Genomic DNA, 12,358 nt, shown 5'->3' on the forward strand with positions numbered 1-12,358 from the left:
TCGGGACGAACATTACTGCAAAGGGGTTTCCTTAACAGTAGATGTCCTAAAGGCGACCATGAGGGGGATATGGTACATCAGTGAACACATCGTTCACAACACCTACATGTTATGAGCCTGCTAGCGTTCCACAGGACAGTCTAGAAAGAGTCTGTGGTCGTTATCCATACTCCGCTGAATAACTAGATTAACAACAACAACATCAAGGCCTTTCATCTGTTTATCACACATCAACTATCTACCCATGTTCTACCCAACATATTAGTAGATAAAAATATATATTTTTATACATAGTTTAAAACATGTATAGCATTCTTATTCAATACATATTCCAAACAACATATGAGACACATACACATAACACGTATTTCATATAGAATAAATCATATCTATGAGATAGAAGAAAGTGAATATACATTCACACATATAACAACAAAATGTACACATAACACGTATTTCGTATAAAATACTTCATAATTATGCGTTAGAAGAAAGTAACTACACACTCACTTGATCAGAAGATGATCGAACAACACTACGACTTGTAGAAGTAGTATTCTTCGGTAGATCTAGAAGATCTTCACAAAAATTGGCTTCTCACGGGCAGAGCTTCGGCTCGGGAATCTCACTTCTCGGGATCTTCGGGGCTCGGTATTAATACCGGGGCTTCGGGATATTTCTTGCACGTAAAACGGGGTAAAAACGAGTGAGAGAGAAGAGTTTGAACAAAAGAAATCGGCAGCCATCGACATCTATTTATAGGGTGTTGAAACCTCGATTACGATGGGCGTAAATCTAGGTATGTTGGGCGTACTAGGCCTTACGCTGGGTGTACGTGACGTCGTTGCATGCATATGTACTCGAGTGACGTCATTGCATGCGTAGTTGAGGCGGTTCCGGGTACGCTGGGCGTACTCGATTAAGCAGACTTCAAACTTGCGTAACTTTCGCATACGAGCTCCATTTTTGACGTTCTTTATATCCACGCGTAGGTGAGACTATACTCTACAACTTTCATTTAGACTCCGTCGGCTAAGTTTGATTTATTTTTATTATTTATTTTTAGTAGGCCGGGACATGAACACTCCGTTATAAATTCATAACTTCTTCATCTAACGTCCGTTTTCGTATGTCTTTTCACCATCGCACTACTAATAATGAGATCTTTGATTCTCATTTATATTGCTTCGACCAAAAATCACTCGATCTCGAATTTGAGTTTCGGGTTGCATACTGCTAAGCTGAAACTTAGAAAAATCACAACTTCCTCATACGAAGTCAGATTTGAGCATTCTTTTTATGCACGCTCTCGGTTTAACGAACTCTACAACATCCGTTTAGATCACTAGGGCTAAATATCGCTCTATCTTAATTTCATATTTTACGTCATTCAGCGTCGTGCCGGTTCTGTCGCGAAACTTCGACAGATCATAACTTCTTCGTTATAACTCGGATTTCGGCATTCTATATATATTCGAAAACCTCGTTTCATCTACTACAACATTATCCATAAATATCGGCTTTATCTAACATTTCATTCTGATACTTATTTTCGTACTTAATTTAATTAAGACATACAATTAAGCACAAAACACATAATACTCAAATAATAAACTTCAGTTATTTTGAAACAGGTTACAAATGTTAACCTAGACTATTACATAAACATTAATGAAAAGCCCAGAAACACAGGCGTTACATCATACAAGCATAAAGGTTGGAGATTTTTACCTCCTGAAGCTTCTAGAGCACAAAGAAACCTCAGATCTACAAGCTTGTCTTCCTTCTCCAACTTTTTGATGCAACACCTTCTTCTCCAACTACTCAAAATACACTCTTTTAGCTCACACACTCAATAAAGGGGGTTAGGGTTTGGGGGAAACAACTCGAAACTAAGGAGGTTGAGATGATGGAAGGTTTTGAGTTCATAAGGACATTTATAAAGCACCCAAACCCTAAATATTAGGGTTTCTATCTGTTCGTGAGTACGCCTAGCGTACACAAGTGTACACCCAACGTACTAGGGCGCGCCTAGTATGCTTAGCGTAGCTTATGTATGCTTAGCTTACTCGTCTTGTTCTCAAATTTGTAATTTTAGCCCTTAGACTTCACATGGCTCGACTCTTCCAACCCCAAGGACTACAAATGACAAAATAATAAAAGAGAGGATTCAGAAATACCTGCAAATCTCGGGATCTTACAGTGGTTTTGGTTGTATGAATTTTGTTTCAAATTGTTATTGTAAGACTAATTTGATTGTATAACTTTTATTTCAATGTTTTAAGACTATAATTATTAAAATTTCGATGTCAAAAAACTATGTTCAATTTGTAAAATCAGTTTATTTAAAATTTAGTTTATTGTAGCAGCTTGCAGATGTTAAAAAAACATGTTTCTTATCACAGGTTGCGTCCGTTTAATCAACCTCTTTTGCTAAAGACGGTTGCAACAGTGGTCTGCAAACTTCATTAATTTTTGCTTTGAAAAAACAAACAACACCTAAACATATATGCCTTTGGAGAATCATAAATGTTCTTTGATTTCCATTTTATGTATTTATATGCCTATAATATACGAGACTTCATTGAGATATTTCATATTGAGGTGATTTGATAGTAAGTGTTTTAATTCATACAAACATATCAATGTTATTACTCATCAGAAGAATGTTATCTACATATTATATGAGTTTGATAAAGTTCATACCACCCATGTTGAAGTATACACGTTTTACTACGCGTTTTTACGTGTTTTTTTTTTGCATATTAGGAGTGAAAATTGATTTACAAAGTTGAAAGTTGAGAGGGTCAAAGTAACATTTAAAAAAGAGAGGAGTTGAAAATGCATTTTACAAAGTAGAGGAAATAAAATCGTATTATATATATATTACAGGACAAACATGAAAGTTTAAAAAACCAAGACGTGAAAGTGATATTTTATAAAGTTGAAAGTTGATGGGTGAAAGTGACATCTTAAAAAATACATGGATGAAAAATATCATTTTTGCAAAATAAAAGGGCCGAAAATAACAGATTATACAAAATTAAGAGATTGAAATTGTACCTTATGGATTACGTAACTTGTATATTGTTCATTGCATCTTGTACAAATAGCTACAATACTCATGTCTTACAAAATGTAAGTCTAGTTCTTGTATATATTTATAAATTACTTAGGCCTTATTTGATAGACATATTATCAGGTCTAAACACATCTTTCTGGCTGAATGTATCGTAAAAATTGTTTGATATGCACAAAAAAATAGGTATTTCCCTGTATGATATGTCGTTCTCATAAAGCTCTAAAACCATATATTTCTGGCTGAATAGGCTAGAGTAAGGATGAGCATATGGACCGGGGAACCGGCCGGAACCGGTACCGGCACCGGAACTGGAACCCGATGAAACCGGTCGGGCCGGGACCGAGACGTTATTTTTGTGGATTTTTGGAACTGGGAAACGGTAGAAACCGGAACCGATATAACCGAAACTGGTAGAACCGGCAAAAACCGGAACCGTATGATGCTATTTTTCGAGGACCGGTTCCAACATTTGAAGACACAACAAGAACCGGTAGGAACTCGGAACCGGTAGAACCGTCGGGGCCGGTTCGGTTTTTGATTTTGACCGAAGCCGGTTCCCGGTTCCGGTCCGGTTCGGTCCTTTTGCTCATCCCTAGGCTGGAGAGACAATTGTTCCCTAAACTCTGCTTCTTACTTTCTTAGATTATTAATTTATTTTAAATATTTTTTTAATTTCTTTTTATTGGATTATTATATATTAATAAATATTATTTTTAATATAGAATATTTATGTACTAATTGATATTATTTTATTGAATTATTTTTTTTAAATAATTATTTTTTATTTCTTTTTAGTGGATTATTACATATTAAAAAATATTATTTATAAATATATAATACTTATATATTAAAAATATTACTTTATTGGATTATTAATTTCTTTTAGATAATTTTTTAAATTCATTTTTTATTGGATTAATTCTTATTTTTTTGGACAATATCATCATCATCCTAATATATTTTTAACAAATTCATTCATCTCACCATTATCGGACATAAACCGGGTCAAGAATCACATGTTAAGTTATAAAAAAAAATTAAAATTGCTGGAAAGAATAACAACGTAACATCAACTTGAAAAAAATAAAAACAACTTAATTGACTTTCTATTTGGATTTTTAAATGATTATTGTTTAATTTTGATTTCGTATGACCATTTGTATGTTTTTATAATTATTCAATAACTTCACCCTATCACAGTATATAACAACAAGGTAATATTGTTATTTTTCATCATTCAACACAATCAATAAAATGTACAATTAAACAACATGGTTTCTTTCCCAGTCAACATATTTTCCATACATCATTTTTCCGGATAGAAACTATCAAACGGGACCTTAAGTGTCAACGAAGTCTTTACTATTAATGACTTCGTTGACCTTAGATATAGTTGACACAAAACTTATTTTAGTCTATATATTTATTCATTGAGTTTACACATAAGAACTTCTTGACCTTTAGAAATAAATCATTTCGGTCTGGTTGTGTGTATGTGAGTGTGTGTATATATTAAGAAGAATTGATTATTGTAGTTTATAGTCAAAAGGAGTTACAAAGTCCTGAGAATATTTCTTGCTGTAAATATTGATAAATTAAATATCTTCGTACTTTTCTTTATACATATCTTTCTACCTATTTCAAATGCTGATAAGTGTATTAAAATATCATTAATCTATCCAAATATGACACATGTCAACATTTTAAATGTGTAGGAAGATAAATAGGAAGAAATAAGAGGATATTTAATTTCTCGTAAATATTATATTTATGTTTATATATTTTAACAACCAATTGAGCTTTATATCGTTTCATATTTTTATTTGGATCAAATTTAATCTTAAAAATATAAATAATAAGGATTCTTGTGTTTACCTGATAAACTCTGTAGATAAGTTTGTTTTTATTTATTTATTTATTTATTTATTAGAAAAGTAAACTTGTGGATTAGACTTATTGTTGAGAAATATATAATTATTTTGTAATACTAAAAGCTAACTATTTTCGATTTAAAATCATGGTAATTGAATGTTGATAAAAGAATTATTTCAAAGAAAATTGAAAACCCTTGCTCTTAACGGGCTACTCTATTTGTGAGCAGTGAAAGTAATTGCCGAGTCCAAGCCCTATAATAAATTGGCCCATACGTTCTCTGTCCACGGATCACAGACACTCACTAAAACCCTAATTCAAACCTAGCTTCGTCTTTTTACGCTTAATAGCAGCATTCTCTCCGCAGCTCAAATCCAGAAAGAGTACAACTATGGGTAAGACTTCTACCCCTTCTCTTGATTTCCCTGATGTTATGTCCTCCCTTCCTTCGTTGATATGTCATACATTTGTGGAAAAATTGTATATGTCTTTCGGATTTTGATATTTCGTCTATTTTTTGATTGTTGATTGGTTTTGATCTGTTGAAATACCGGTGAAGAGTGTTTTAAATTGATTGGAACGAGATTTGATTTTGCTGGTGGTAACAGGGGCTTATACATATGTGTCGGAGCTATGGAGGAAGAAGCAATCGGATGTGATGAGATTTATGCAGAGGGTGAGGTGCTGGGAGTACCGTCAGCTTCCTTCCATTGTCCGGGTCACTCATCCAACCCGACCCGACAAGGCAAGGCGTATGGGTTACAAAGCCAAGCAGGTAATTTACTCTTGTCAGTTAAATTGCAACATTTGGTTTTCATCCGCCCTGATCCTATCAGAATACTTTGTAGATAGTTTAGTTATATATTTTCGTTTACCATTCATGCCAATGTTTAACTCTCAAATTGCAGAATTACATAGTTTTGTTAAAGGAAACATCTATGCTTTTCTATCGTATGAATATGTATATGCCTGTTGTCTATACGATAATCTGCAAATAAGAAACAATGATCCACGATTCCGTAACAATCTAATTAATTCATTTTTACCTATGTTTCGGTATTGTATAGTTGATAAACTGACAGAATGCATTTGGTATTATACTTTTCTACAACAAAATCGTGCAACTTTACCATATGTATATTTGAAAGATATACATTTTGTTTCTTTTGTCTAAACTCACAATGATTTTCTTTTGGGACTGATTTAGTACATGCAGTTGATACCATTTTAACTTTGTCATCTTTGAATTGTTTGTGTTGCATAAATAATAGAAGTTGTGTTGTTAAAGTTATGCGTCTAGAAATGTTTTTCCTATTAAATGATTATTGTTTGTGGTAATATATATTTAGGGTTACGTGATTTATCGTGTACGTGTGAGGCGTGGTGGACGAAAGAGGCCAGTTCCAAAGGGTATCGTGTATGGAAAGCCCACAAACCAAGGAGTGACTCAGCTCAAATTTCAACGCAGCAAAAGGTCTGTTGCTGAGGAACGTGCCGGAAGGAAATTAGGTGGCCTCAAAGTCCTCAATTCTTACTGGCTTAACGAGGTACGTATGACCTGACATGACATAACACAGACATAGTTGTACCGTGTTTGTTTAATTGGACTGACACTGACACTGAAACTGAAACTGATGTTTAATTACTGCAGGATTCGACCTACAAGTACTTTGAGGTGATATTGGTTGACCCAGCACATGCTGCTATAAGAAATGACCCGAGGATCAACTGGATTTGTAACCCGGTGCACAAGCACAGAGAGCTTCGTGGGTTGACATCTGCTGGAAAGAAATACAGAGGCTTACGTGGAAAGGGACACTTGAACCATAAGGCGAGGCCTTCTAGAAGGGCTACATGGAAGAGGAACAATACTCTTTCCCTTCGTCGTTATCGCTGAGTATTTTATTTTTATGGTATTTCTGTTGGGTCTCAGCTTAGTCTTGAAATCTTTCTGTGGTTTAATACTTGAGATTGTCGTTTAAGTTTTGATCAATACTTGTTATTTTTCTGAGATTTATTGGATCCACATCTTCATACATCATGAAATTGGTTTTATTTCTAATGCTTTAACATTTTAAATTAAGTGACCTGTGACCACCGATTTTGTTAGAAGCGGAACATATAGTGGCTTGGATTACATAAAAAATGATTAGTGAGTAAAGGTGATTGATACCTTAAGTTGAAAGGGTAATAATGAATGACATTAACCTTAGTTTTAAATGGATGTTCTTTTTTAATGCGTTTACGGGTAAAAATGAAATATCTAATTGGGTTTGTTGGAGTTGTTGTCCACTTTGAATTGTATTTTTCCTTGTATGTTTCTTACTCCTAGCCTTAGTTTCTTGCTAGGATGTGGTTAATAAATTTCGTCAGTTCCAAAAAAATCAAAATAAAAAGATCTCTTTTTATTGTATTGCAACATAATGGCTATCTGTGTTGGGATCGTAGTATAAATGGCTAAAACAAATGACCCCACATCAAGTGATGTTTTACTGATTTACAAAACACTAACAACAACAAAATATTTTGGGTTCTATCATGAGGCGGAAGAGACGAGTAGATTAACTTGTCGCTTAAATCTAATGCCCTCCCGTTATGTAGCTTATGTGTAATTGGTCATAAATTTTGAAATGTTAAAAGTAACAAATTATCATATTATAACACGGGGAGAAGAGATCCTTACCTTTATGTCATCATCATATTTAAGTTTAACTACTAAACTATTGTATGCAATTTTCCATTTTGCCCAACTTGTTAGTAAATTTCCAAATTGAGCAGATAGTTTTTGTCACCAGATTGTGTCGTGCAATCAATCATTTTGGCAAATCCAACCCATATGTATTATATTCATAGATAATTGTGTGCATTTTGCTATAGGATGAAATCAACAAATTCTATAAAGTGAAGATGATAGTATTTTAAAATGATGGCAAAGCTAAAAACAGCGGAGTCATATATATAAGAATTATAATATAATTTGCATGATGAAATAGCTAATATACTATAACTAATATTTGGTTTTAATTTTATCAATTGAATCTAATTTAAATATTATATTCAGTTGAAGTTATTAATCATGTTATTTTAAAAAATTATAACTTTTAAAAAATTATGTGATAATATACATTTTTAATTTGTAACGGTTAATAAGTAAATTGTTATTTTTTATTTGTCAATTTGTACGTGAGGATAAATCATTTATTTATATTCAAACAAGTTCAATAAAAAAACAATATTTATATCTAACAATATTTATCCATAAAAATCTCATTATCAATCCAATACACTTCATCAGTCCATGACTTAATTAAAAAAAAATACCTATGACTTATTTTACCAATAGAGATTTGATGGTAGTGCGGAATTGCTTATTTTATTTTATTTTTTACTTTTTAACCTTTTTTAAAGATCTTTACAACAAAAAGAAGTTTTTTTTTTTGCTTGCTAAGTTAAAGTTTTTGAAAAAATTGGTATCAAGAAATTGTAATTTAGCATTGAGAAATTATGTTTGAAATTATCATTGCTAAATTGCAATTACATGACAAAATTACAATTTGTCGTTAGAACATCTTTAATGAAAGTTTCTTTTATAGCTTATTACTAGTTGATTGAATGATCAAAATAATTTAACACTATTAGAATAGATGACTTTTTTTTTAATAATATTACATTTTACCCTCTTGATTTAATTTTAAGTATTTATTATTTATCTAAAATTTATAGATAAAAAATATATAATATATAATTATATACAATAGTAATATGTGAATCGTTTGTACGTGAGTGAATGTTTATATCAAAATACGACATGTTTAATTAACAATTAGTTAAACGAGAGGATTTTATATAATATTTTAGATAGATAAGAATAAAATAGTTAAATTAATAAAGAAAAATATAGAAAAGTTTAGCCGTTGAAGAAACAATTTAATTAGAGGTTAATATACTTAAATAGTGAGTGTGACAATTTTTTTGACTTATTATATAGGTTTATTATTGGATATATTCTTACGGAATTGTAATTTAAAATTACGAATTATAATTTGGCAATGAGAGATTTATAACTTTTTATTTACCAATGAAGATGCTCTTAAGAAATTGCAATTTAAAATTACGATATATAATTTGGCAATGGGAATTTTTAATTTTATAACTTTTTATTGATTTTCTTTTTTCTTTTTACTATTTTTGTTTGAAAATCATAAAAATATCTAATTTCCCATCATTGTGTTTGGAGTGGGTCCACCGCAAAATTTAATGCTTTTCTTGGTAGAAACTGAAATGTTTTTGGTTATTTTCCAAAAAGCCTTTATTCAAATGTGAAAATATTAGAATGGGCGGCCCAATTGATGGCCTGCTGTGATTTGTGAACTTGTGCTGCCAGATTACTAGAATGGAAACCCATATGTAGAAGATAAAAATATGTTATGTAGTTTTCTTTTGTTGACAATGTAATGTAACCACGAACCACCATGTAAATTGGTTTGGATATTGTTATGGTTTAAACATAATTTAATGATATTAGCTTAAACTCAAACTTCATAAAGTAGATTGACCTATCTTTATGATAAAGACTTAAAATTTGGCTAAAAAAAAACCCCTCTCGAATAATACGAAAATATATGAAATACACGCAATAAAACAAACTCAAATTTAGAAACTCGAATTGCTCGAAAATATCTCTATGTTTCGTAGGGGTGTGAAACTGAATAAGTTGAGGGTAGTTTAACAAATGAGCTCAAACCCAAGCTTCAAACAAATGACATCGAATCGACTCGTAACTAACCTATATAGTTTTACATAGTAAAAAACATCTAATTTTAATTTTATATTTTGTATTTAAATTATTAACAAATATCAAATATTAAGTAATAATAATCTCTCCATGCAGTGGATTGTCGTTAAAGAAAGGAAGTAATGATAGTCTTAATCTTGATTACTATAATACATACATGAAATAGATCTAGGGACTTTGTTAGTTTCTTCCCTCACGATTCCTTCTCAAAGAACGAAATCATGCTTACACATCTAGGGTTCTGCTTTCATCATTTTCTCATAGAGTCGAGTTCGAGCTTCGATAGTCAAAACAAGCCAAGCTTAGGCTTGCCAGACAAACGAGTCAAGCCCGACCATAATGACTCTTCTGCGAGCCAAGCTCACGCTCTAAACGTAAGCCACTACATGAGACGAGTTCGAGATCGATCCCCATGATTTTATTTTTTAAACGAGCCAAGCTTGAGCTTGGTTAGGCTCCAGATTTGCTCGGCTCGTTTACACCCCTAATGTTTAGCAAAACAAGTTTTTGTTGAGTTCAAGTTAAAAATATTCGTATGAATCAGAAAAGTCGATAAAAATCGAGCTGAGTCCTTATAAGCCACAACTCATATGGTTCATCCTTACTTTTTGTACTCGAGTTTGATAAGATTTGATTTGCACAAGCTCGAACAAATGGATATTTTTTTAATTGGTTGGTAGCCATATGTTCCACCATTAACAATCATTAGGCCTTTGACAGAAGATCCCTACAAATCCATTGAATCTTACCAACCAAATTGGTTTATGGGTTCATGTCTCATCACTAACAAGTAACAATGTACATACATATTTTTTTCTTATGAAAGGGTAAAACTAGTACCATGTAAGTTTTGAGGATGACTTATGAAGTAAAGTGGCGGTGGTTGTTTTTCATTGTGTTTTTAGTTGATTTTAGACTTGATATAGCATTGTTTATTGTTGTATGTACGAATCCCTAAAGATAGGGTTTCTATTGAAATTTTAAAAAACATTAGAGTATTGAGAAATGACAATTGTGATATCTATCATCATATCATGTAAGTGTTTGATATTGGATTACAGACGAGATCAAATAATATCAAATTACATAATGTCAATTGCACTACATTCGTTTTATTTCAAAATATGTAATGGAGCCGTATCAAGACCTTCACAAAGATCTTCACCGCATTCTCCACCCACCACCCACCCATCCACCCACTTATCCCACTTACTCTTCCCCTCATTACCATTGTACTTCATGCATTTTCAATAGTACTCTCCATATTAGACAACTCTATCAACATTAGAGTCATTGAGGACTATACTATATAAATATATTTAGTAATTGACTCCTTTAGATACACTCTCTTATGATTCCTTCATTTCCTTGTAATGTATGCTTATGAGCTTTTTGATATGATAAAATAAAATGATGAATGGTAATAGAATGAACAATATAACATACTGAGTAATTATGCTGATGTAAAAGTTGAGAAAATATTTATGAAAAAAAAAAAAATACTAGAACACACCATGAATATCAATAATTAAATTACATGGTGATGGAGCGAGGGAAGTGGGGCACATAAAATAGGGTTGATGATTTGTAGGACTCCCACAGGGCCATTCAAGTGAAAGCAACTCATGCACTTGCTAATTATATGCAATTGAGATCTTCGTTCCCCTTTAATTTGGTATGATGATTAAAATGTAGACTTTCTTTTTATATTTTCAATCCAATAATCAGAAGTAAAGTTTCAAAAAGGAGGGATAAAATTCTTCCAATCTTCGGAGACAATATCATGAGACTTTGCTTCACATGTTACAATCCTTTGGTTTTGTAGAAAAATGGCATCCAAGATATTTCTAAGATCGATACAGTGCTCTAGTTTAAAAGATTAATTAACTAACCAAATGACAACCAAGAATATGTAACAAGAATAAGGTGCTAAGGTCGATGCCAAGACAGATGTTTTAGGGAATATAATTAATTTTAATTTTTTTAAACAATAAAACAACTTCAGGTTATAATTGTATGTTTGACAACTAATTTTTGAAAGTTTTACGAGCTTTTAGTTTTAAAATATTATTTTTTTAAGAGCTAATATACATCCTATTCAATCATATTTCTTATTTTGTCCATAAAAAGACTTAACACTCAACACTTTAAGGGAGAGATACATTTTCAACACATTGATACCGCTAATAAAATACCTTTTAATAGAATATTATATAATCGACAAAATTGAAAGTAGAGTTCTTAATCGAGGTTCAAATTTTATAACTTCTAGATTTGTATAAATATCAAAAGTGATATTACAGAGTTTGATCAACACACTAGAAGTGATAATATTCAATGGTTCTTGATTTGGAAATTTACGTTAATTTATGTCCGTTTTTTCGTCTTTATGTTTATTTATCATCTTGATGAACATAAATAAATAAACATGAAATGAATGAAATTTGTTTACTTGCTTGTTCGGTTAACTTAAAAAAAAGAATAAAATAATTTGCTAAACAATAATGAACACTAAAATCTATTTATTTGTTTTTTCAATTAACTTTATTCATGTTCGTTTGGTATATATATATATATATATATATATATATATATATATATATATATAT

At 31.5% G+C, this 12,358-nt stretch overlaps 1 protein-coding gene across 1 annotated transcript; it reads left to right on the plus strand.

Moving 5' to 3' along the window:
• Positions 1–5,200: 5,200 nt before the first annotated feature.
• LOC111889948 (60S ribosomal protein L15) lies at positions 5,201–6,992 on the plus strand. Its single transcript, XM_023886095.2, has 4 exons — positions 5,201–5,349; positions 5,563–5,729; positions 6,304–6,501; positions 6,606–6,992. The coding sequence occupies exons 1-4, from the start codon at positions 5,346–5,348 to the stop codon at positions 6,849–6,851; spliced, it is 615 nt and encodes a 204-aa protein (XP_023741863.1). The 5' UTR covers positions 5,201–5,345; the 3' UTR covers positions 6,852–6,992.
• The last annotated feature ends 5,366 nt before the right edge of the window (positions 6,993–12,358 follow it).

The sequence above is a fragment of the Lactuca sativa genome, chromosome 2, assembly GCF_002870075.4.
Source record: "Lactuca sativa cultivar Salinas chromosome 2, Lsat_Salinas_v11, whole genome shotgun sequence".
In the NCBI taxonomy this organism is placed as follows: Eukaryota; Viridiplantae; Streptophyta; class Magnoliopsida; order Asterales; family Asteraceae; genus Lactuca; species Lactuca sativa.